The sequence below is a fragment of the Channa argus genome, chromosome 18 (assembly GCF_033026475.1).
Source record: "Channa argus isolate prfri chromosome 18, Channa argus male v1.0, whole genome shotgun sequence".
Classification (NCBI taxonomy): domain Eukaryota; kingdom Metazoa; phylum Chordata; class Actinopteri; order Anabantiformes; family Channidae; genus Channa; species Channa argus.
The window spans coordinates 19,176,291-19,204,223 of record NC_090214.1 but is presented as its reverse complement, the minus strand read 5'-3'; the positions used below and the strand labels follow the sequence as shown (position 1 = coordinate 19,204,223).

The following is a 27,933-nucleotide window of genomic DNA, read 5'->3' as shown; positions in this document are numbered from 1 at the left end:
GAGTCTCTGATTCCATCTTTTATTGGTTTATATCATTGTGAATTTATTTTCTTTGGGTTTTCTTAGTGTTAGTCAAGTAAAACAAATGTCACTTCAGACTGTGGAATCTGTGATGGATAATCCCTCTTATAACCCAAACCTGCCTCCTCTCAGTCTGTCTGTAGTCCAGATGGCAGGTTGGTCACTGATACCCTGCTGCTCGATCAGCTGGTCTCTAACTGGAAGGTCACAGGATTGATCCCCCACCTCTCCCCTCATGTCCATCAACAGCCATCTTCTTTCTGTTACATTGTCCTTGAGCGAAATGGCTTTGGATTCGCTTACACCCGTTCATGTCTGGATGCCTCGTTTAAATTAGTAACAACACCAGACTAGCCTGTCAAGGCCGTCAAGATGTGGATTAGTTTAATTGCACATTTCTTTTAGGCTGAATTTAGCTGACTGAAATCTAATCTGAAAACAAGTCCTATAAGAATTAGTCATCATCTGATCACTAAAAAAGATTTTCTTTGACTTGAAAAGTTCAGTTTCAGTCAACCAAAAACTGTCTAAAATAAATGGTTAGAGGTTGACTAAGAATAAATCTCACAAACTGAAAACTAACTCTGCTGACTTTGGTGATCTCCTCACTTATTCTCTAGTGGCATTAGATTTTCATTCCCTGCAAATACTTGATAATCTCCATCGGATGGATTGTACTGTGAAAGCCTGATGACCCATTTCGTTCCAATCTAGTCCCTCTATCGTACATTAATTGTACATTTTGCTTAAATCTACTCATTCTCTGTGCTGTTGTAAGCATTTATACTTGTGTGCATGAGTCTGCATTAATTATATCACATAACCACTAGTTGGCAGTGGGGATTGCACAGTGTTGACTGTTTTGTGTGTGTGTGTGTGTGTGTGTGAGTGTGTGTGTATGTGTTTGTGTGTGTGTCTACAACAAACAATGGCAACTGTAACTGAGTAGGCTATGGTGGACTTGGAGATGTTGAAGAGCAGCATTTTTCCAGAAATGACTGCAGTGCAGAAAAGACGGCAGATACTGAACCCACTGAGACACAATGTGCACGACCAGCCACTGAGAGACATGTGCAAGTAAATGCACTTTTCTGAATGTCTGCAGGTAGATTGGATTGCATGTGCCTCACACCCGTGAATGCACAGCATGCCTGTAGACGTGCAATGCTACCTGGTGGACCACCAAAACCACAGGTGCACATATGAAGTAGCAGCTAGATTCGATGGGGGAACATAAATTAGCAGTTTGTCCTGCTTGTGTCATTTCCCCAGTTTATTAAATATTTGCATGGCAATGCATGAAGTCACTTTATGGAACATGTATTTAACTACATCCATCCCACCCACAATCACTTGTGTCATGGGATTATTGTCTGCTGCTAGTTGAATGCCAGTCTGTGTGGAGTGTGGAGGAGTAAAGTGGAGTGGTTTAAACTGTGGGAGCAGGTTATACGTAGCTTCTTTCTTCACAGAGTGACAGATTTCTCAGTAAAAGGCTGCTAATGCTGTTTTGGTTTCAGTGGCTATCTATTATTAGCGAGTTGGAGCAGAGCTGATGGAATTCACCTGAGCCCTGCTCTCACTTCCCCATCACCGCTGCAAAGCAACTGCTACATAATGCACAGGGCCCTTCCTGTACAGGTGCATGGGGTGCAAGTGTGTGTGTGTGTGTGTGTGTGTGGCTATTTTTAATCCCATCCCAACCACAAAGATTCGCGACACCCAAATTTATCACGCCAAACTTGTGGTAGCCAGTGCAGCAACAGCTCATTTTTCTAGCACACACTCACTTCTGCTTCACTCAGAGATGAAAAAATCAGCAACATCTTTCATTTAGTTGTGTTGTTAAACCATTAGAAGAGTCAGTAGATATACTGGAGATGTAGGGTGGATTCATTGGTGTTTTGTTGTGTTGTGGTACTGTGGAAGCCCCAATGTGAACGACAACCACAGCTAGTAAACACAAGTAACTTTATACATTACTCACAAAGATAATTACAAGTGATTTATGTTTAATTGAATATAGAATTCTCTGGAAACAACCCTCTTTTATAGCCCTATGCAGATTCCGTTATAACAGAACATGGCCACTGCATCCTAAAAATGTGTTGGATGATATTCTACAAAATCAAATCAAATGAATTTTGACAAGGCAGTTTAAAGGTGTGGCCCCAAATTTTACTTCATGTGGACCATCCACACTACGAGCACGCTGCCTACATGCTCATCACACAAGTAAACTGCATGCTTGAGAGGTTTCTTCCGTGTTTTTTCAGCAAACTCGAGCTACCAAAGGAGTGTTCCACTGTTTTTTAATGCAATGTGTCAAGTGTCAAGTGTCCATGACTGTAGCAGGTCCACAATCCGCATCCACCTGATGAGAAGCGGAAACCTTTACACTACTACAGTGATGAGAGAGTAACTTTAAAAATAAATTGTTTGTATTCTTTGGAGCTGACAGTTCCTTGGGAGGGCACTATAAGGCAGTTGAAGAGCTAGTATCATCATGGTGTTAGGGTTGGTTAGCTCTGGTTGGTTTTAGGTACTGAAACTGGTAATAATGGAAGTAATATGACTGTGTGGGTTTTGTGAAAATAGAGGGGTGGTTCTGGGAAGGTGGAACACACTGTTAAACCTTTTCAGGGTCTGCTCTTCGGCTGGGTGAGGTGCCATGGGCCACAGAGGGTGTTTTTCTGATATACCTAGTACTACTAGCAGAACTGATGAAATACATAGGGGGGGATACGAGCTGTAAGATTGGTCGGGCTGAGCCATTTGGATATTTAGCTGCTAAATGCAACACTGCAATCACTATCTTGTCACTAACTTTGCTTGCTGTTTGCTGCTGTGCAGGTTCTGTCTTTTTAGTTTATCAGAGATGTTTCTCAGAAGACACTTAGCTGTCGGTGCTAGAAAGGACAACAAGTGAGCCGAGATTAAACCATTACATAAATGTGCCATAAGACCAAAACGATGAGCTAAAAGTGGCTAAATATACAAACTTTATGAAACTGCAAACCTCCATATAGTGACTGGTAAGAAATTTGAAATATATTAAAATCAAATCTGTTGAGAAGGTTTCAGTTTGTAAAGGTTACAAAAGCCTCAGATGCTCTTTAGATTTGCCTGTGCTGTTTTTTTTTTTTTCGTAAAAGCAGTTGTCATATTTTCTAGTTCTCATGTTTGGAGTGAAGCTCATCATTTCCTCAGTGGTATCAGCAGGAGGGGCGTGACTGGAGGACTAGAGCAGTAGAAGAGCTGATAGGAGTCGAACCCCTCTGGCTCTGCGCTCAGTCATGTTTACACTTGACGACAGGACGCCATGAAAGAGCGAGGAGAGGCGAAAGATAAAAGGGAAAGAAGAAAGAAAGTAAAGACATGAAGGGAGAAGAGGGAGGAGGAGCAGCAGAGATGGGTGGGGGAGAGAGGAGAAGAAAGGAAAGAGGAGGAAAGGTTGTTTTTAGTGTTAATGAAATCAGATAAAGGTGTGATTCAGGATGAACAGTGTCAGTGTGACACCAGATGACAAATTTAAACTGTGCATTTGCAAGACTTTTTTCTTATTGGGTCAAAAGGCATTGGCATGTTATCATCGTCTATGCTCTCATTTGATCCTAGGTAATTACTCAAGTGAAGGTCTCATGAACAGTTGTTGCATGAACCTAAAAAGGGGACTTAGAAAGTAACCTTTGTGATTATTGTCTAATCAATCAAACTTTTTCCTGCATTCTGTTTGTACGAAACCATTTTGAGCGTCATTTGTTTCCTGGTGCGATGATCAAAGACCTCTGCAGTGTCAGACGTCCCCTTTACTTTTTCAGGGAAATTCCTTCTTTCATCTTCTGGGGACGTCCATAGTCCCCCAGAGGATGGAAAGACATCAAAGTTGGTAGACATTCATCCACCCATCATTGGGACTGTAATAACTTCCTAGTGATCTCCTGACCTCTCTGCACCATCTACAGTAGCACCATCATCAGGTCAAAACAATAATTTATACAATAAAACTTTGGTTCACTACATAAAAGATCATTACATTCCAATTAGCTTCTACTGTACTTTGTGTTTAGCACTTATTAGCAAATTTTAACTTACTAGATAACTTGACAACTCTTATTTAGTCACTCTGCAGATGTTTTTGTGATTGTTGTGGCCTAAAACCGCTGAACCCCAACTTAGTTGCTCCCGGTGAGCGTTGGCCAGCTGCATAGCAGCTCCCCCATCGCTGTGATGTTGTATATAATTGTAAGTGTGAATGGGTGAATGAGAAGCAGTGTAAAGCGCTTTGAGTGCTAATAGGTAGAAAACTGCTATTAAAATGCAGAAAATTTACCATTGATATACCGTTGTTTTAACCAACATTATGGTATAAAGCCTTCTAGCCAGCATTCCACTTACATTTCTTAGTTTGATATCCCAGATATTTTTAACCTTTACAATATCTCCCTAGAATCTATATGGAGTGTAAACCTAGTTTGACTTGTATGTTAAACAATCCTGTTTTAGTTAGGCAGTAGATGGGTAGATGGCAGCGGTGTAATAATTCATGGTTTGGTTCAAATCAAAATATTTATAAAATTATATAAATATAAGTCATACCTTGATTTTATTAGTGCTAGGACAAATAAAAAGGGTGAATAAAACAACGAGTTTTAGGTTAACAAGACTGAAATAAAGTGCTTAACTAATTTTTATCTGGTTTTTATATATCTGGGTTTTTATATAAGCCTGTATGTTATACTTTATTACATGCCTTATACTAATTATCTTATTAGGAGATATTGAAATTCGCTCAATACTTTTGTATATTATGTATGTATTTGTCAAAATCTGCATTTTTCACACACTAAACCCAGAAATGTTAACGTTTATCGATACTAATTGATAATTTAAAACTCAAGATGAATCGATCACGTGATTTAGCAGAAACCGAGGCCTCGTTTGTGCAAGTGTCTATGCAGCTTAACTAGAAGCTGCTGTAATTGCAGACATCTTATTTCTACCCTCTTCTCTGGTGAGACTGGGTGACAGTACACAGTCCAGAATAGCCTTTTGTAATTTGTAATGGACATAAAAAAACAAAAAAAAAAAACATTGTCAGTGCTCTTTGAGTGGAGTTTTGCTAAACTGTCCAATAACGATGTCCTTATCTGGCAGTTGGGCTGGAAAAACATGAGACAACATGAAACATGTGAGCAAATGATGAAAATGTAGCTGATGGAAAGGGTGGGACTCCAGTAGAAGCTCATGAGTAATCCTTGATTACAAAGTAAAAACATGTGGCCACCCTTCGATTATTCAATAAAAAAGTTGACAAATGCAAAGTTTGTCACAAACATTTATAGGAATATAATGGACCGAGGAAACAGAAGGGATAAATTCGGAGCAAGCAGTTAATAATTTTTGTTGTCGATGTTGGTTTTGCATTGGAATCAGTACGAGAAGACAGATAGCAGCAAGGACCCACCTGCCTGTGTACTGAAGGAGGAATTAGCCACTTTGCTTCTGCGGAAAAAAGAAAAAGGTAGAGAAAAAGGAGAAAAAACAAGTTGGAGTGCTGTTTTTTAGCTTCCACGCTAATTAAAAGCAGATGTCAAGGTACAATTCTCTGAGCTTGTTTAATGCAGCACAACTGTTTCCTGATTTACTTTCTAGGCTTCTCTGCACTTGTTGAGAGACCATTTCGCTTCTCTTCATCCAACCCACTGGACTTCCTCCAGTTTCAAAAATCTCTCGGCTCCCCTCTCACTGTCTCTCTGAATGATTAATCTCACTCGTTCCTCTGCTTGCAGTAGCTCTAAGCTGGCAGGTGTCTATGAGATAGAGTTTTATAAAGCCAACAAACACAAAAACCTCCGCAGAGAGAAAGAAGCCTTAATTGAATTGTCAAACACAAATCTACCAGGAGATTCACTTTAACAAAAACTCATCCCAAACACTGTCTGAATCTCATGGTGATGGTTTCATCGCCTCATTGTCCACCTGTCTGTCTCTGTCTGTCTGTCTGTCTGAGTCAGTTTAGGGTGAAACAGGTCAAAGCAGGATGCAGGTGTTTGCCTAAGGTGAATATGCAATATTTTTGAGCAATGAGACAAGTCTGGACAACATCTTAAAATGTAACGTTTGTATCATGTTATGCATCAGGGAAATGCTTATATATGTATTATTTATGTTCTTTGAAGAAAAATGCTCAGGACACGATTCTAGTGTGGCTAATGTCATGTCGTATTTGAATTTTCAGATGGATATACAACTTCATTTACACTTTGTGTGTCTTCGATTAGACATTAGAGCTACTGTATATGAAATATGTGTATCTGCATCCAAGGCTGATTTGTTATGTGTTTCCATTGAAATGAATTGCTGGGGGTGGGACATACATTATATAGTACTGAGTAAATAAAGGAAAACAGCAGCGTCAACAGCGACTTGAAGATCTGGTGTCAAAAAAGAAGACCTAACATCCTTTTGTGGTTTTAATCGCATCCACGGTCCGTTTAAACACTGACCGATGTGTGTGAGTGAGGGATGAGTGAGAATGAGACTGTGAGGGCATCCCAGTGATAACTTATCATGGACGGATTACTGAATGGACCTACCTATGGCACAGGCCCAGGGGCCCAAACAGTTAGGAGGCCCATGGGCCAGAATCTCTAATGTGATATGTGTATTTCTTTTTTGAAAGAGCTCAGTTGGAAACCACAAAAAATGCTAAATCAATGAAGTCTGAAAGCATCTGAAATAGGTGTGAAGACATCTTATTTAAAAAATGACCCAAAATGACCAAGAACAGGCATAAAGTATCCAAAATAGAACTTTAAATAACTGAAAAAGACAAAGGAGCAAAAGCAGGCACACAACTTTTCAAAAAGAAAAAAAAAAAAAAGGGATGTTACCACAAACAGACTCAAAACAATCAAAAAAAAAAAATGTGTGGTGGTTCTTCCCCTGTCAGGACCCAGGGGCCCATTTTCTCACGATCTGTCACTGTTGTCACTAAACAAATGAAAGTACAAAGCTTCTCATTTTCTATATAAGACACTTGAAAGGGCAGATGTAAATAAGGTCATAGTTTCATACATGTAGTATGCCACTAAGTGTGAATCAACCTAATTTTCTCAAGGCTTTTCAACATGTAACTGCTTTAAATAACTAGTACATAAAGTAATTACTAGTAAATATTGAACATTGAGGTAACTTGTTTTATTACTGTGTTAACATGAAAAGTAAGGTTTTGTTTTTGTTCCTTTAGATAAAAGTATATTCCACATGAAGGCTGTGACATAAGTTATGCATCATTAGCCTTATTAGTAATTAGTTCGGTTAGTGAATTTCTATTTGTATAAAATAAAAGAAAAATTAATGTGTCCTCAGTGTGTGTGGTAAAAGTATCACAGTATTTTATGAAATGTTTTCGATGACTTCTGGACACTAATTGACAGATTTAGAAGGTTTTGGCAATGTCAAGCTCTAAAAACATGAAATGTTTCAGTTGTTATTCTACAATCATGCCTTCAAATCATTTTTTTTTTTTTAAATTGTGCTTCCAAATAGTTTCCCGCGAGCCTTTTGCTCTGTGCCTTCATCTGCATTGTTCTCACTTACTCTTTATAAAAGTTTTACTAACTCTTGCGACCAGTTTGCACACTGATTTTTTTTTTTTTGTCTCTTTTTTTTTCGGCTTTCCTTTTGTTCCTCTGGTTGTGATGGTGTGTAGAGATCTAAGCCACAGTTGGCTCAGCTTCACATGGGCTTGTGTGAAGAGAAGAGGGGGTTTGTCAAAGGAATTGCTTGCACCGCTTCTTCTTCCTCTACCACAGAGATGGGAAAAAAAAAGAAAAAAACAAAACAAAACAAAAAAAAAAAAAAGAAAAAGAAAAAACTAACAAAAAGCACCGGCCTTCTTATTATCAATATTAATCTCTCTTTTTGGAAAGGCATCTGTAGGCTCTGAGTCTGCCTGTCTTTAAAACACACACACACACACACACACACACACACACACACACACACACAGACACACACAGAGCGGCTGATTTTAAAAAAAAAAGTCATGTTTGAACTTGCTAATGTGTTTTTTCTCTCTCTCTCCCTCAGTTTCTCTTTCTCTCTGTCTACACGAGCTATTCTCTCTCCCTCTCTTCATTTAGCGTGCCATTAGCTCTCCAAGCTGTTGTTTGTTTTCTTACTTTAATGTGCTTTTTTTGAACAAAGCAAGAGAAAAAAAAAAAAGCAGTGACTGAATAAATAAAAATACAGGAGTGACTGAAGCATGTACAGTTTTTGTGCGCGTTGGTTGCTGCAGTTGCATGGTTTGCAAATGTTTGGTGTGAGTGTGCGCGTTTGCATCCTTATGGAAATGCCTGTGTGTGTGTGAGAGAGTGAGGGCACTCTCACTAAACTTACTTGGGTCCAGATGTTCTAATTATAGAACTGCATAGAATGACTCTGCTGCCTAATGACAGGAAGCACTGGCCTCTGTATGTGTGGGTCTGTGTACTTGTGTGTGCGTGCGTGTGCACACATAGGTTTTTGACAGACCCTCTAAAATTGAATGTGTACGAGATAGAGACTTGAATGAGATTCACGTCATTAACCTCTTGAACCCTGATTTCCTCTTAAAATTTCCCCCCAAGTCGCTCTGAGTAGTTTAGTTTGAGAAAAACATACCTACAGGTTTACGCTACAAATTAGTTTCACTAAAAAGGAATGTAGGAAACATAATTGCAGTGCGGATTACATCTACCATCAGCATCTCTACAAGTACAGGAGAGGTCACATTGTTACACTTAGGGCGGGATATTGTTAGAACATTTTTCGTTACTAGTGTCAAAATGATTTTTTAAATTTCGATACCCATAGAAAATTGTTACTTTCTCCCTCTACTTTGACAAATATTCCTATGTTAATTGTCTTTACAAGCAGCTGTACTTTATTTTGTTTAGATTCGACAGTTATAAACCGAAAATCTCATCATATGATAAGCAAACAAAATTATGACCAGATATGCATATTCACCACGGTGCCTAACTGCATTTTGAGGTTCAATACTTAGCAGTGGAGTCTGGGTTTAGATGCTCCACCATATCCTGTCTGGTGCTTGAATACAGTCTTTCAGTCCTGTCTCCTGTCTCCTCTTTTAGTGAGTTTCAACGGCAAATAAGTTATAAAGGAAGTAATAGATAAAGCTGGTTGATTTCTATAAAAAACATGACACAAGGGCTGTGTGTGTTATCCAAAATGTCTGAATCCTCAGCCTGGTTTTGCTCATTGCCTATTGCTACATTCTGTTACAAATAGATCAGGGAGACACACTGCTACACTACGTGATGGGTCTTCATTAAGAAAAAAGCAGGATCTGTCTTTTTGTCAAAATGCTTACTTTCCCCTGGTCCTAACAGTTGTCATTCAATTTTGTCACTGTGATCTGTTGTTACCAACACCACAGCCATTAGCAAGTGTAGGTGCGTCCTTGACATGCTAGCAGGCTCAGTAAGTCATTATCATCCAATATTATGTGGTTTGGTTATTGTGCAAAAAAAAATGCTTATGTTTAGAAATTAACCATTCAATTGAAAAATTCAATGGTTAGGGCTCATTCAATGGTTAGAATGTAGAATGTAGAGAAGGTAGAGTGAGGTAAAATACTGAAACACAAACTGTCCACACATCACGCGTATAACTATACCAGTAAGTAGTAGGAGACTTACTGTACCGAACAAATACAGGTGGATGACTGACACCATTTAAGGGCATGAAAATGCTCAATTCAGATAATGCAAAGATGCAAAATATTCACTAACCATGTTTTCATCGGCATTCTTGGGCTACCTGCTAGTAGGAACATGCCAAAACATTTAGAATAACCATCATTTAAAGGCCATAACATTAGGACATGCCAGGCAAGATAGCTTAAACAGAGGTAATCACAGGATGTGAAAAATATTTATGCAGTGTGTGAATTGAATGCACTTACACTTGCGGTTTGAATGGGTTGACAACAAAGACCTTAGTTAGTGCAGGATTTTTTCATCTGGTCTTAATACGAACTGTTCAGGACACTGGCTTGATTTAGTGTAGTGGGACTGTTAGAGTTTCGTAGGCATTTTGCTATGAATAAAGACCATGTCTTGGGTCTTTCTTTCAAAGACCGGAAGGTTTTGACGACAATAGGAGACACGCTGAATTTGACACATGCACATGCACAAATAAAATCCCGAGTTGGAGTGAGTTTAATAAACTTTTTTTTTTTGGGGGGGGGTCCCAAATAATACAACACCTATTAATTCCACAATATTTGGCTCACATCAACCTTTGTTCACAACTTGTGAAGTAAAAAGCCAAGGATCACAGCAACTGTTGGAAGGTATAACCAAGTTGTAGCTTGTAAGAATCGACTTTCAGATTCTTTGATTTGTTGATAAAACAAATTGTGGGCAGGTCAGGACATTTAAGTTGAGCATTTTAAGATCTATATAAGTTAAAAGTAACTAGCTAAGCTAATTTATAACAATCAGTCTGGATTAACCATAAATGGATGGAGTTCTGTCCTCTATTCCTATATCAGATACGTGCTTTTGATGATGGTCATTACTGTCTCCTTGTTACTATGGTAACATGCGGTGGTCTCCAACTGTCCTCTTGATCAGAGCTCTGTAACCACGGAGATGATAGTTTTTTGTTTTTCAAGCTTTGTGTAACGGGAGGATGTGGTGCAGAAGGACCTGCCGTCTGGTGTCTTGCCTTGGTCAGAGGCCCCTTCAGGCAAGTTCAGAGAGAGGACAGAAGACTTCATCAGCCGTGGATTTAAACTAGCAACTCTGTGTTCGTGATTTCCTTGATTTCTTAGCAATATACTCTGGAGGATGAAGGGAACGATAGAAAGAGAAGGAAAGACTCAGGAGTGGAAATGTTTAAGGAAGAAGAAGTTGGAAAAAGAGAAAAAATTAGAAGGTGAAGAGCAGAAAGAGTAAGTCAAGCGGAAATGAAGGAGGAAAGAAGTGGAGTACTGGAGACTAAAGGAACAACAGAAGGAAAAGACAAGAGGATGAATGAGATCTAGGAAATGAATGAAAGTGGGTAAAATACAAGAAGGAATAAATCAAAACAGAGGGAGAGAAACAAGGAGACAAGGAATCAAATGAAGCTAGGGAAAGAAACAGGACATGATAAACTTCCTGAATGTTGTCTCTGCATGTCCAGCACATGCGCACACACACACACACACACACAGAGACAGACACACACATACACACACACAGACAGACAAAGTAGGATTGGTGGTGTTAGACAGTTTAAGCCGCTTTAAAGGAGAAGGTACAGAGTCATAATCTGACCCTTAATTATTACTGTCTCATCTTAGTGTGCGGTGTGTGTGTGTGTGTGTGTGTGTGATCACCCAGGATATTAACATGTAGTTCAGTGAAAGTACAACAAGCTCCTCTTTGCATTATATAAAATGAGTGAACGAATCTGTTGTCCTCTGTGTCATCTCTTATTTCATCCTTTGTCTTATTTAAAAATCACTTTGTTTCTTTCTACAACTTTCTTTTTTCCCTGCTTTTCTGTCATTTCCTTATAATTTCTCTTTACCTTGTGTCCTCATTGTGTTGAACTTCTCTTGGAATCCCCCCCCCCCCCCCCCCCCCGGCCTTGATCCTCTGCTTGTTTCCTCATTTCATCTTCTCTTGTTTCTTTTCTCATGTCATTACTTTTGTTATCATGTCCTTGTTTTGGATCTTTTCCTCTTATCTCGTGCCTCTTCACCTCTTTGTTAGATGACCGAAATCATTTCGATAAATCTCTTTAATCACAACCTGGCTTTCTGCATAATTTACTGCAATAATTTCAGTAGTGCAGATGAAAATAATAAAGATGAAGATAAAAAAAAAACGCTACTGCTATAAATAATGGTTTATAATGCATTTAGCCTCTGAGTGGCAAAGTACATTTGCACTGGCGTTCGACCGATCACAGCACAGACTAGATACTGAATATTTTATCACCCTGCATATATTTGTAGGTTTACACAACAAAGCTGACTGACAGCTGTTCCAGCTGTGCAACTGTCATCAGAAACGGACGTCGCTTCAGAGAAAGAATTTTCCTAAAAAACATATTTCCTCCTTTCCTCTCTCCTCACATCTTGAAGAGGAGGCACTACGATGCAATTGAAAGGAAAGAAGGAGGGAAATGTGGATGCGTTAAAGGGAACTGAGGTTTAATCTTGTTTTCTACTCCCCCTTTCATTTCCTCTTATAACTATTTACCTCATATTAGTTATACATATGTTTATGCTAATTGGGGGACACTGGTTTAATAATTTCTGTGTATTTTTATATGAAAGCTTTTCTTTGTGTCTCAATGTCCATCTTTCCCGTGAATCCCCCGTTAATCAAGCAGTGGGAAGAGGAATGTGGTGCCGGTTTTCTTTGGATATATGATCGATGCAATTTGAGCTGCTGTAGGTGGCCTTCTTTTTAACTCAGCTATGACTATGTTTTTTTCATAACTGGTATCACAGTTTTCCCCCCCCCTATGCTGTAAATGATTTACAAATATAGCTGTAGTCTCTGCAAAGTCACCTACAGTTTTGTGTGGGCTCCATCACTGTTAATGATGCAGCCCTGTAAGCCTCCCTTCATTGTTCATGGCCAAGAGAAAAAAAAATGCATTGCTTATGCTTAAGTATTGCACTTTATTTAATTATTCTTTTTATAATTTCAGTGTCTCATTGTGTTGAGTTGTCTGAGCTGCTAAAATGTCTTCTGATGGCAGGAATAGCTAAAGCTAAAGATATTAAGTTAGTTGAAATTAGGTGGAAGTGGACGTGGAGAATTACTATAAAAGTTGAAGTTGGAAGTGAAATTGTAGATTAGACATTCTTCAACATCATGTTGTCCAATGTGCAACATCAATTGAGAAGTGTCCATTAGACCAGTGACCATTAGAAAAACTGCATCTTTAAACCACTTTGACTTTAACATTCAACCATGATGGAGTTCGCTCCTTCCAAAGCAACGGTACAAGTTGAACAAGTGATTTTAATTTTGAAGTGTCGAACTCGTAGTCACTTCAAGTCACTTCCAATAAATGTTGTCCTCATAGCTTTTACAGCTCATTACGGCTGCATTTGGTAACATGGATATAGTCTCTGAAAAGTTGCCACTTGGGAGAATGTAAATCTGTTTGATTACACAGCACATTTTGGCTGATGATATGTTTTAAGAGTATCCTCACATTATATGACGATCAGGAAACCACTAGTGTTACGCGCAGTTTTTTTTTTACTTCTCCGCAGTCGTGATTTAACTACTGAATCTTTAAATAAAGTGTATGTCAAACTTAAATCATTTTATGTTTTAGTTTCAATACCTGTATGTAAAATGCAACAGAAAGATCTGATGACAGGTAGTTGTCTCTTTGCTTACCATTTATTGTGTATGTTGGGGAAATGGAGCAGGGCTACAGGTAATTACAGGGCTGATAACAGAGGGGCTACAGAGCTCACACAGGTGCACACACATACATGCTTCATGTTGTCATAGCATGACCACTGTCCTCATTTCTGTCCATCAGAGAGCGTTTGTTGCCATCATCATCATCGTGTGTGTGTACGTGTATGTGTGTGTGTGTAAAGCTCTTAAGGGGTCAACACACTTCAGATTGGTGTTTGTTACTGGTAAAAGTTAAAGCTCATTTTGATGGATTTCTGAATGATGTGTTTCTTTGAATGTTTTTCTTAGCTGGTGTAGATACAAGATCCACTCAGCCTGCCAGACTTGGGGTCCGGCGCTAACTGATGACATTACACATAATGATTGGCTAATCGGTTTCCGTGGGATTTTCATTGATTGTTTGCATACAGAAAGAGAACTGAAAGAACTTTTTTTTTTTTAATTATTAAAAGAAATATTTTAAAAAGGAGAAGTTCTGTAAGTTCTGTATTTTCATACTTAAAATAATACTTTCACTCCAACTTCTCAGTCCATAAAATACCTGTTAAACTTTCAATTTCCAAAGGCTAGCAGTATTAGCATAGTTCCTTTTATATAGGCAGACAATGCTTGTTTATTAAACTATAATCTTCAATCATGTTTAAAAATGCACATTAAATTGTTTATTTTTTAAGCCTCCATTTTATTAGATATACTATATCCATTACACTACATACATTATCTCTTAAAAAACCAACCCCCTGAAAAAAAAGTCAGCCAATCATCAGACAAATACCTTTTCAGCAAATTTTTACGCAATTTGCAATTCAGCTGTTCATGCGTTACGTATGACATCGTCGCTAAGTGCCGGAGCGTGAGCCGATCTGGTACCTACCCTGGACAAATAGGGTCTTGGCATTTGGAGTTTGCCTGTGTGGGTTTCCATTTAGAAACCGTTAACTGATTTAACCTCATTGTTACACATCTTGGTTAGGTTTTCAGTGAGAACTGGAAAATGAAGCAGAACCAAAAGCCAACAATATTTTTTATCTTATGTCTTTTTCTTTATTTTGGAGCAAGCAAAATAAACATAACAGTAAAGGTGACCAAAGAACATTGAATAAGTAGGTAGGTAATTGGTTTTTAATAGCTTCCCTACCTCATGATTTTGTAGCACTTGGTATTTGAACCACTCAGGTTTACTCAGGTTCTGAACTCTTAGCATCCTTGGCTGTATTTTTAGAATAAGTCTTCTCCTACTTTATCCACATGGATGTGGAGACGTTAAACACTCCTGAAGTTGATAATCAGCACTGAAATGTTTTGCTTTGTTTTAATTATAGTGTGCTGAGCGAAAATCATCGGAAAAAAACCTTTACTGTGACTTGGGCCGTACATGCACCGCAAGAAATTTACCATTTTTGGTTAGTCATAGTCAAGCTTGACTGGCCATCACACACACGTGCACACGCACACACACACACACACACACACATAGGCTAACTGTATTAATAGGAGTCTGTTTTGTGTCAGGCAGGTCTTAATAGGATCAGTGTGAGAGACATGGAGCTGTCTGTCAGTCTAAGTTCATTAACTGATGATAGATAACCTGCACTGTTGTGTGTGTGTGTGTGTGTGTGTGAGAGAGAGAAAGAGGGAGGTATGTGTGCTTTTAAGAGTGTGTTTTCCTGCTTGTGTGTAGCTCTCTTTCTCTCTCTCTGTGGTGTAATTTATAGCCCTCAATCGGAGGCCTTATCAGGTGCAGGACACATGGATGCCTCCTTCTCTCCTCCTCCTCCACATCTTTCAACTTCTGCACATCAACTTCTATTTTTCCCTCCTTCTTTTCCTCTCCTCCCTTTTTTCCAATCTTTACCCTCCTCTTGCCTTTCTATACTGAAGGAAGCTTTCTTTAATTGCTCTCCTCCTCATCCTCTTACTCCCCATCTACACCTCTACTTCTCCTGGATCTGAACCAGCAATCATCAAACTCTCCACCTGTATTTCTAATTCCTGTAACTATTTTCTCTTTCCCTGTGATTAAAACACTGGCATAATAAACCAGCACAATCATAATTGGTAGATTTTAGTGGTTGAAACAATACTTTTTTTTTTTTGCTAAATAGCCAAACATTGTGTTGACAGACAAAAGCAAGCATTACTGCAATACTCATTTTTGTTCTATACTCCAGTCAATCCTGTATATCTTCCCCATTCAAACTGATCTTGCGGGTGTTCACTATATCAGTCTTTTTTAAATGTGTGCTCATTGAGTCACTGAATTAAACTGATCAAATTGATTGGTTCTGTATACCCTAAATAAATCCATAAAACCGATCAAGTTTTTTTTTTTCCTTGATTCAAAGGGATCAAGTGTTTTTCCTAGAAAATGAAAAACAACTCTGTGCCTTGATCCATCGGATCAAGTTGTCTAAATGTTTACAGTTGGTGCATTATCTGTGTGTGCGCGCGTGTGTTTCGCTAACTCAAATGTCAGTGTGTGTTTCCTGTACAAAACAAATGTGCATCCCTGAAATCTGATTGATTATGTGTTCTAGAAATCAATTCCAGTTCCCCATTCTCAAAATATTTCCATGGAATCTAGAGTGCGGTGTATGTACCTTAAATACATACTGTTGTTGTTTTCTAAATTCAGATGACTGGATATTCTCCAACATCATTCAATCAAGTGCATGTTGTAAGTTGTCGAAATCTCGCTGATCAACTTTGTTCTGATCAAGTGTGTGGCCCATAAATACAGGTGTTCATGAGCTATTTCCTTAAAACAAAAACTGTTTGCCATCAAATATCTGTTGCCCCAACACAGATAACAGTTCAACTTCCAATGAAACCGACATTTGCAAAAGCCAATTTACCATCAAGTGCTTTTTGTGTAATCTTCACTAAACCTACATAAATCCTATTCTATTCTGTTCTGTTCTCATCTATGAATAGGTAGCCCAAAGGCACTTTTAATAAGATAGCGACTTGTGCTTGGAAAAAAGGATTTTTTGGAAAGGAAACCAGTTTGTTTCTGTTTCTGTTTCAAACACACACACAGACACACACCGATAAGCTGACATTCCAAATGACTCGACAGTGACTATAAGCTGCTCACTATACACACACGGACACAATGAAGAGCCTATTGAATAGAGATTTGTGCATCACAATGCATGAGATGACTTGGTGTGTGTGTGTGTGTGTGTACTGTACCCTAAAGCTGCATTTACACATTTCAGTGAACCTAGACAGACTGATCCACCTGTCTTGTACAACATACATCCCACCTCGCTCTCTCTGTTGATGGGTGACGTGGGATTTTTGTCAGATAGGGTTTAGCAACTCAAACTACTTTATTCCACGACTTTTCACTTCATTCCTGTTTGGTCACCCTGGATTGAATGTGATGACAGCGGGAGTTAGCTGTCTGTTGAAAGGCCTTTATAATAAGTAATGTTTAATGGCATGAGGTTTAGTAGTTGGAAACGTGGATGGGTTTATTGGGTAGGTTCCTTTTTTTTTTCTTTTGTTTTTTTTTTTGTTTGTTTTTTGTATTTTTAAAATGTTCTGCCCCGTTGCGCTTCCTGTCATTTAAACGTGAATCTGTCTTTCTCACACAGATATGGAGGAAAGGACGAGTGCAGGGTCCTGGGCGAGTGGAAGTCGTCCTTCCAAGGTAAGATGTTGTTTACACAACTAGCACTGAAACACTTGGGATGTACTGAGTCAAGCAGACAATTAATCATCTTCAACTGATGACTCAGCCATTGAATTCTGTCCTTAAAAGGATCCAGTTGTCACTTGACACAATCGATGAGAAAGTAATATGGACCATGAAGTTATTGTCCACAAAATATTAAAAACACATTGACACAAGGGTCGGAGGAGCCGGGGATCCATTCACTGACAAAATGTCCTCCACCCAAACTGAGAATTTAATTCATAATTAGTGTACAGACATGAGAGAAGCCAATGTGTTTTCCAAATACCAGAACCGTTCATTCCCTCACTATGCTCTGTGCAGCTATATTATGATGGAGGATACAAGTATGAAACTGATTTTCAATATCCAGAGACTCATATCATCTGGCAGTACCATCTACTGCTGGTACTACACAACCAACAGTACTGGCAAATAGATAAAATAAGGAAATCTAATTGAAACACGTCTGTCTCTCTCTGCAGAGTTATGCAGATGGGTCACAGTACATGGCATCACATGACAGCCTCTCACCTCCATACGCCAACTCCAGGCTAACAGGTATAGTGAAATCTTTGCTTTTTACTGTGTGTGTGTGTGTGTGTGTGTGCAGAGAATTAGTGAAATACTAGTGAACACTGAAGGAGACAGGTCATCTGGCATGCAATTTCTCTCCCTCTCTGCCGTTCTCTCGCAGCCCACTGTGTGGAAAACGCCAGGCAGTGTGTGCTCATTTACCCATGATGCTCTCTGCCTCTGGCTCTCTCCAATGTGGTGCCAGTTGTGAGCAAATGGCCACTGACACAAATAATCTGCCTCTCTCTCTCTCTCTCTCTCTCTCTCTCTCTCCCTCTCTCTCATACACACACAGGCAGACAGATATACATATACACACTCTGCACACAACTTAATTACCTTTGACTGGATGCATTAAATATGGAAGATGTCAGCTCTCAGCTATCTGATTCTACCTGTGCTCTCTCTGTCTCTCTCTCTCTCTCTTTTCTTTCTCTGAAATTCATCACACATCTTGTTTGACATCAAATCCTAACCTTCACTTTTGAAGCCACGAAGAGTTCAAATGGGTATGTTTCATGTATTTCTAGTGGGTAAACACGCGTTTGAGTTGGCTTGTACTATACTTTAGAAGCATGTATTTAAATGAGACAAAATACTATTATCATGAGCAATTTTCCTGTATTTGTATACACTATGTGACATGGACATATGAGCAAACAAATTCAGGCGTTTCGAACGTGCATCCAACCTTTGATGCACCTTGGAGGTTTTCAGAAGAAGATGAGTCACATAAAAAAGAGTGAATTCTATGCGCACATGTTTATAGATTGTGACTATGTAAAGCTAATCTTTGAAATCATGAGAAGTAAACAATGATATCAATTACGGGAATTCTTAAATATCTCTAGTTTGTTGTCCATGCAAAATGAAAATATGCACATATACAGTGAGCGTTTTGCAAAATGTCAGTTGTGTGTCCTTTTGTTTGAACGATCCATTGTATGTGCGAAATGTTTTGACAGAGTTGTGATTATGGTATGGAGCTGCAGAGGCAGAGGAGAGAAGCGACAATGCAGAGTCCAGAAATGGAAATATTGTATTCTTCATCTGGCACAAGGGAGCTGCAATTTAGTTTGATAATGATAACACTAAGAGACAGAGACAGCCAGGGATATAGATATGAAACACACACACACACACACACACACACACACACAGTCCCACCCTTGCCAACAGTGTTACAGAAAACATCCCCTTCTACCTTTTACTGCTCCGACCTGGTTAAATCTGATCTTTTACAGTGTGTATGATGCTTCTCTATTTTTTCCCCCATGTTCTGAAAATGTGATTTGAGTATCAATATCTGCTCTTCAGTGACGGTGTGTTGCGAGTGAGCCTGGCACGCTTCTTTGCACATTTCTTAAATCTACTTCTAGCTACTTAGTTTTAAGTTATTTCATTAATGTACTGATTTGCATTTCTATGTCTTTGTAAATTAATTTGATCACCACTCACCATAAACTGTATAGATACTGTTGCTAGTTATGAAGGTGTTTTTAGGTTTTTGCAGTGTAATTGCTTGATGATTGTTAATCAGAATACAGGACAATGTACTGTGAGGTGGACGTCTTTGTAATAGAATATAAGCAAAATCTTCACATATGAACCACTATGTTTGAATTATTACACCTTAATGCTTCTTAGTTAGGTTTCCACACCAACATACCAATGCGTCCCTGGCTGCAGCCTTTCGGATTGTAGCTTCTATGTTCTTCCTGTGCTTGCGTTGGTTTCCTCCCACAGTACAAAGACACGCAAGTCAGGTTAACCGGTGACTCTGTGGTTATTGCAGATCATTTGAAAGCTTCAACACTCCCAAAAATGCAACCTCTGTATGGTTCCCGAACACCTCACACCAACAACACATGAATGAGTGAGTGTGCAGACGCAGACCCTGTGTGTTTCCTTCCCAAGCTGCTGAGTTCCACAATATTTTGTTGTTAGGTGTTTGCTCAGCAGCAGCTAAATTCTTGTGTGATAGTTTGTGTTGCCTTGTTTCTTCAGGTGCATCAAATGTCTCAGTTTTGGATGATAAAGTCACGTGCTACTATAAAAACAGTTCTCGTTTGTGGTAAATGGTTGTAGTGAGTTCTGATTATTCGCTGGTTTGAGGCTCGACTCTCACCCAAAATGAGCTTAAAGGAGAAAGAAACAGCACAGTGTGTGAAAGCAGCCTCTCTCTCCGCCACTCTAACCTTGTCTCTTTCTTAACCCCCCCCACCACCATCAGATTAGAGTGATGTTATGCTCTAGATAATCAGCGAAGGGATTAGTGTCATCTCAGTGACCTCACTAGATTAATCTGCCGGCACACACACGCACGTGCACACGCACACACACACACACACACACACACACACACACACAGACTAAAAGCTCACAGTGATCTACCAATCACAGTGTGTGTGTGTGTGTGTGTGTGTAAACTATATATGTAAGTGTAAAACTGGGCACTCACATGTTTATCTATATTTGTGTCTATGATACATGTGTGTGTTGTTTCCGTGTATCTTTGTTTCTGAGTCTTAATGATTATTGTGTGTGTGTGTGTGTGTGTGTGTGTGTGAATTTCCTGCATGCCAGCTTCTTATGTGTTTGCATGCTAGGAGGTTACTATGTCAGTATCTGATTGTATGATATAATGTGTGATTGTACGTGGTAGCTGTGTGTGTGTGTGTGTGTGTGTGTGTAAGTCATGCCCGTGTAAGTCATTTGTGGTGCCTGTTTCTTTGTTGTATGCACTGAATGTAGTGTGTATTTTATTACATTATCCTCATTTTCCTCTGGCTCTGTAGTCTGTATTATCCTCTCCTTAGTACTTAGTTGACGCCATGTTTGATTTGGTACAAGAACATGTGAGAATTTCCTGCTCCTGCAGGATTTGGGGCTGTGTCTATCTACAGAATGTCCAGTTGTTCCTGACCTGTTTACTCAGTGGTCAGGTGTGTGCTGCTCCCAGACTGTCCGAGACTAGAAATCTGTGAAAGTTGGTGGAAACAGTCTTTAAGTGTGAACCGTCCAGTCTTTGCTCATCTTCAGGTGCTTCCCGAGCTTAAGCCAAATGAAAGATTTCATCTACTATCTTGCTCTTTGAAAACACAGCTGCTGAGAGGCTACCTGCAACTTTTAAGGTGGAATGTTTTTCACATGCGATATTCCATGTGTGAGTTTCACGTTGTGAATCATTCAACTCAGTTTTGCACACGTCTGTATAACTTTTGCTGCACAATACACACTTTATTGATGACTGGACCTTTCAGCGATTTCAAAAATATAAATGAATTACAACCGGATTATGTAAATCTTTGTCCTCACTTGGGGAAAAAAAAGGGGGTGAAGCCTGAAGCCTCTGTGCTCCAGCAGCACCACCACACCTGTGCCCACATCAGACTAACACCACTCTACTACCACCGATGCAAGAATCATATCAAACAGTACAGAGATAATCTTCAGAAGAAAGCCACCAAAGTATGCTTGGCAATTTGTGACATGTTTAATTGAACATTTGCACCTCGAGTCTAAGTTAAGAAATAATCAAACATACACCTAGAGTCTAAGAAGACCATAATATTTTAATTGAACCTAAACTGTGTTTGTACTTTCATGTGCGCAATGTGTAAATGTTCTATATGAGGTTTCACATTAGTATGTGTGTGTAAATACTTGTGTGTAGTTGCTTTGCAGAGCAGGTGCAGCACCCTGACAGCCCCCCTTCTCCAAACTGTAACTGTCACCTACATAGTAAATGAGAGGCTCAATGCTTTCAGCCTGTAAGCAGATTCTCTTCTGTTCGAAACAAATGTTCTCGTGTGGCTTCAGTCTGACTTTTGATGCACAGCGGCTTCCTCGCACCAGCTTCTGTGGCTTTTATTTTCGAATTTAACCTGATCTGCTTAGGAAAAGGAGACGTTTACCAAAAAAAATAGATTTTTTTTTTTTTTTTTGCCAATTGTTGTTTCAAATTTTAGGTGGAGCAGCCAGGTTGTCAGCATATTAAAGCTAAGATGTGCAGGTTCTAGAACTCAAACTATCTTTAGCAAGAGAGTCAAGGACAAACCAGTCCCCACTCTCCACCTCACCCATGCACTGTGCTCCGTGTAGCTCTCCACGCACATCTTGCTGTCTCAGCGAATGCAGGAATCTGGAGCTTCCTAGTCTGTGAGTCACCATTAACAACCTCTTCCAGCAGCTAATACACGCTGGAATTGTGTGTCTGCGATAAAAGGATCGTGATGATTTAAAATAATAATTTATCAAATATATACAAAACCATACACCAGAAGCAGAAGCTGTAAGCTCCTAACTCTAACTTTGTTGGTTCTGCTCAAGAAACTGTAGAAAGAAAAGAGTCCTGCATGGTAAGATATGTTAAATAACAGCAGTTTCCGTTCCTGTGGCTCCTGTATTTGTTCAGCGTAGTATGTTCAGCATAAACACAAAATACGGCTAATACGTCATTGCTTTGGTAGTTGTGTAGCTAGGAGAATCCATTTCGACCAACTGAAATCGTGATGTTATGATAGCGCTAGATGAAATGGCTATGAGGTCCCCAAAGTACAAAAAAAATAAAAAATAAAATTAGCAATAATTAGTCAATCTCCAGTGTCCACTCTCAGGGCCAACGCAGAGAGACACACACAGACAACCATTTACACTCACATTAACACCTACAGGCAATTTGGCATCACCAGTTAACCAACCGTGCAGGTCTTCGGACTGTGGGAGGAAATCGGAGTATCTGGAGGAAACCCACAGGTAGATTTGAACCTTTGCTCCCGTAACTGGAGCTGTGAGGCAGCTGCTCTAACCTCTTCATCACCACGCTCCCCCCATAAAAACATTGTTATTATACATTGTATTAATATATTGTTTTATATTACATTGCAATACGTTACATTTATGTCCAAATTGACCTACACCAAGTGCATTCAAACCGCATAACAGTAAGAGGTATATGCCAACAAATAACTGGGCTGGTTTCCTTATTATGTTCAAGTGAGGGTTGCTGAGATGTTGTGTGAAAAGCTGGGTTATTGTAAGAACAGCAAATAAACAGTAAAACAAAATCTGGCATAAACCTGATGAACTTGGCTCTTTCATCCTCTTCCTTCTCCTCCTCCTCTTGTTGTTTTTGTTGAAATGCAGTGAGTCAGCCGTCTGTCTCACCTCTGTGTGACCTTATTAATGAGTGTTGAGCCACGAGGCCGGACCCCCTCTGAGGAGGTCACATCTGGACACTTTATATAGAAATACATATCTGTCTCTCTCTCCCTTTCCCTTTCTGTTTCTTCAACCGTCTGTCTCTCCATTGTAGCTCCTCTTTTTCCCCTTTTTTTCTGTTTTGCCAGTCCTCCTATATTATATCCTCTTGTTAGTTTCCTCCATCACTTCCTCCCCCCTGTTGTGTCATTTCTTGTCCTCTATCTGATTTTTGTCTATTACCCTTCGTCTCTGTATTACCCTCCACTTCCCTCATCCAGTCTTTCCTCCATGGAGACGAGGTCCTCCTGTCTCCCTCTCTACCCCAGGAGTCCCTCACCTCAGCTGTGTGGGGTGCCAAGGTCATCCCCCTGTCTGTCCCTACTGGGTCTGGGCCTTTGTGCTCAGAATGTTTAAATGGAGAGAAGAGGAGAGGGGGTAACGGGAGAAGAGGACATCACCACAGGATGAATAGAAGGAAGAGACATGTTTGCAGAGGCACAAATTAAATGAGGATATAGGGTTCCCCTGTAACTAACCACTGACCAGTCCTAAACCCGAAGATACCCACTTCATAATAGCTAAAATAAATAAACCAGCCAGTCGGTAGAAAAACATATTTGATAAAGGACACATCATATTAATAACCAAAAGTTCTAATAAAATTGCTGAATTCAAAGATGGGGTGTCAATGTAACAACGATTACCCATGCGGCCCCCGTTAGGTCACATGATTCCAGTGATTTTGTTTCAGTTGTCTCTGCTGATCATCACTGAACAGTGATGATCTCATTCTAAGAGCCCTGTGAATAGATGTCAGGCATTTATTAGTGCTCCACTGTATTAACATGGATGCACATTATGAGCTACTGCAGCGTATTTAGTATATTATTGTTTTGAATAGGCCGTGTATCACATGTAAATTGTCTGTGTAATTAGAACTGACATAGTAATAATAGGTCTTGTCAAGGCAAGAGGGCGAAGGGTGGAAATGTGAAATGTACCCTCTGAAAGGAGTGTTTCACTGGGAAGCAACAGGGACCGAGAAATATCCTGGAGGCTTTTGTGATTAATGCCCTATGGTTTGTTTTAAGGGAATATTTAGAGTTTAAGAAGAGTAATAAAGCAAACTGACGTTAACAAGTCTACAAACCTCAATGTACTGCCAAAGACAACAGACAACTTTGTGCATGTGTAGGAGAGACGACTGTACCTAACATAGAAAATGACCCGACCACAACATCACCACAACTGAATCACAGCCTCCATCAAGCTGTTATTTTCATATTGGACGAATGGCACGAGTGGAACATTTGGGTAGAATAATTGTTGAAAACTGGAGACAGCGACTGACAACTTGACACTCAATGGCATGATAGCGATGGACCAACAGCTAAAACCCCAGAAATGTTGAGTTTACTCTCAAAGTACTTGTTTCATAAACTTACAGCCATACTGTGACAATGTGTAACCAGTAGATGAAGCTTCCCCTAAGTAATTATAACCTAAACCATAATCCATCCCTAAACCTAACGTGGATAGAAATGACAACAATAGATTTTCATTCTGTGAATCTGTATCTATTTGTCTAGCTGTCCTTCTATCCATCCATCCATCTGTCTGTCTTCTCCATCTTCTGCCATCCAGCCAGATGAGGCCTCTAGAGACCAAACTCAGGTCATTGATGTTACACTGTGTGTGTGTGTGTGTGTGTGTGTGTATTCCTGCCTCTGTGTGTGCCCGTTATCTTTCTAACTCTGCATGTCTCTTCTGCTATGTGTGTGTGTGTGTGTGTGTGTGTGTGTGTGTGTGTGTGTGTGTGTGACAGACTGTGAAATGGTGCGTAGTAGCACCTGGGCCCTTCAGTGTTGATTGATCGGCTTGGTCATGTGGAAGAGTCCCATCTGGCCAGCCACGCTACAGTGTGTGTGTGTGTGTGTGTGTGTGTGTGTGTGTGTGTGTGTTTGGATGGCAGAGGGAGAGTGCTTGTTTGTGAGTAAGAGGTGAGGGAGAGAGATAGAGATGTGCAGCATGAAACAGTATGTTTATTGTGAGAGGAAGAGAAAGGGAGAGAGCTCTTCAGTTATAACGGTAGCTCCCAGAGGCCAAAGATAATCTGTATTTTATCATCTGAGAGGGAGAGATAGAGGCTACATTCACGCTGCAAACCTTAAAGGAAAGTTCCACTGTTTTTATAGCCGATAACAATGTGTTCATAACGAGTTTGTTGGTGTAGGGTTGTTTTTTTATGGTTTTGGGCAGTTAATCCTACCACACACTGATATTTTAGAAAATATTTTGCTCAATGGTGGCAGCAGTTGAGAGGAAGGTCTTTTCTCTGTTTCATCATGATAATGCCACTGGGCACAAAGTCAAGTCCTAGTTTGGTGTGGGAGGACTTGACGGACTTTAGTCTCATCCAACACTTTTAGGAAGCCAGACTGAGAGCCAGGGCTTATCATACAACATCAATGGCCACCGTCGCTAATGATGTTGTGGTTTGAATGTATAATGAAAAGTACAACAAATACGTCTTGTGGTTACGTTCACCAGTGCCTTTGTTTACAATTTATCAAACTCTAATTTAAAGTTTTTACCCTTAAAGGGTAACTTCACACATTTTCAAGTTGCTTCTAATGATTTAATTTGGGAGAATAAATCATATATTTTGTGAGAGTTGTAACAAACATCTCTTTGCTTTTCCTTTGCTGATTTCTCTGTCTCTCTTTCAACGACACAGTACGTCATTTAAAGCTACAATACACAATTTGAGCTAGCGCTGGCATGAGAATCAGAATCAATGTGCTTTGCTCTGCCCTACACTGAAAGTATTTTTTCTTATCAATTTACAATAAATATAAATGATTCAAAACTTTCTAAAACATCAGAATTAAACAAAGGAAATTAAGAAATTATCTTTTTGTTTCCTTCAGTATATACACACTGAAAGTGTCTTTTTTGCTGTCTTTATCCCAGGTGTCCATCCCAAAAGTGCATAACAAATCTTCTCCCAAAGTTCACTGACCTTATTTATAAAGATTTATTATCCTGATATTATTATATTTTATAATATTATTATATTTTGGATATATATTATATTTTATTTCAAAACTTTCTAGGCCAATGTCCAAAACAGTCAACAAACAAATACAACAGAGGACAATGACATGACAATGCAATTACAGATTAGCGTGAGTAGGCGATGAGAGCATGAGAGTAGCCTTTGTTATAATACTAAAAACAATTATTAACATGATCGTGTTTTGTGTTGACTTTAGTCCTTCCCTGCGGGAAAAAAAAAAAAAAACTTCACACAATGTGCAGAATTTAATGAAGATAACATTTTGTGGTTGTGTTATTGAAATGCAAGTTTTTGAAAAATTAAAAAATTGTCATACTTTTAATCCAAAATAAACTTTACTTTACTGTGAGGTACAACGTTATAAATAAGCAGTTGCTCTTAACATATTCACCATCCCAACCTTGTTTTATTAATTATTTTGTAGCAATATGTAATATACCGTAGAATATTTACACATGTATTACATTACACTCGGATTGTAATATGCATTGAATGCCTCCACTTACGTCCTCCATCAGCTGTCCTTCATCTTTCCTCGGTAGCACCATCATCATCGTGAAAGCCGGACCACACATGCCAGAGCTTAGTAAAAGTCACAAGAATTCAGATATGGCTGTTCAAGCTGCTGTCACATTGTCACAAAGCATGTATTAGATTTAGAATCGCATCATAAATATGTGTAAATCACAAAGGATTTCACACTTGCTTCTCTTTCTGCTTTCTTTTATTAAAAGAAAAAAGGTCTGACTCAAACATGACGGACGGAAATGTCAATTTAAAATTGGAAAAGAGCGAAAAAGACAAAGACAGACACAGAGGCAAACTAAGAGAGACAGACAGGGAGAAAGACAGAAAGAGAGACGGTATGCATTTTCTGAAACGAAGCCAACTGATAATTAATGCCTCTGACATCATGGTGCTCTAATTAAGCCTGGCATTCATTAAGCCAAGTGAGGGGGGTGTTTGTTAGTGGCTTTTTTGGAAGGAGGGATTTGGTAAGTCTTCATTGTTACCCCTTTTAGACAATAGAGAGCAAGAGATGGAAAGAACAACAAAACAGACAGGTAAGGACAAACATAGACTGCAAGACGGGATTTTTAGGTGACGTAACACAACTTCTGGCAGCCATATTGTACATCCACAACTTGTGGGCAACAGTAAGTGTGATCAGCTGGTTGCCTGTACTGTACCAGAACTTAGCAGTACTTCAGTTGCGAATGGGTTTTCTGTTTTCTCAAAGAAAGCAAACGGTTGTACAACTTGAGTTTGAATTTATCAACACCAGTTTACTAGTAATACTTGATCCTAAGTGTTTACAAACTGCAGATTTCATTGTAACGTATTTGTTCTGAAATAAATGATGAAGTTTATTACAGCTAAAGGTATATCAAAACCGAAACTGCTACGACTAAAGTGGCTACAACAAAATAATATGGGCTAAATAAGCCCAGTTTTGGAATTGGGATCAGAGGTGGCAGAACAAATATCACTATCGGGAGAAAAATGCTATGTCCAAATTCTAGCCAAAAACAGAAGTAATAACCTTTAGAATTAATAACTGCAGTTATACAGAGAGTCAAAGCCATTATGTCCTAGTGGCACCTGGACCGTTTCTTTTTACCTATGGAACACAAATGCAGAATTTCTGGTTTCAGCTCAGCTCTTTTAGGACTCAATTATGTGCAACTAAAAGCAACTAAAACAAAAAAAAAGACATGAGATTATGAGATAGAAATTGGACCAAAGCTCAAGGACTAGCTTGGAGACAAGGGTAAAGGTCAAGGTCTAAATGAGGTGGACCACATCTGAAAAATGTACAGAACAAAGTACCACTAATGGAGCTAAAGCAAAAGACAATTCAAATTCTGAGACTAAAAGTTACATGTCATCTACATACATGAATGAGCTTAGAC

The 27,933-nt window shown here is 39.3% G+C and overlaps 1 protein-coding gene across 8 annotated transcripts in view; it reads left to right on the top strand.

Annotated features, from left to right (window-relative positions):
- LOC137103731 (transcription factor 4-like) overlaps positions 1–27,933 on the top strand; it is a 198,727-nt gene that overhangs the window by 37,783 nt on the left and 133,011 nt on the right. For all 8 annotated transcript variants that reach the window (XM_067484341.1, XM_067484337.1, XM_067484338.1 and 5 more), the window contains 2 exons: positions 17,081–17,136; positions 17,646–17,721. In XM_067484341.1, coding sequence (XP_067340442.1) covers positions 17,081–17,136; positions 17,646–17,721 — 132 coding nt within the window. The remainder of the gene's footprint in view (positions 1–17,080; positions 17,137–17,645; positions 17,722–27,933) is intronic.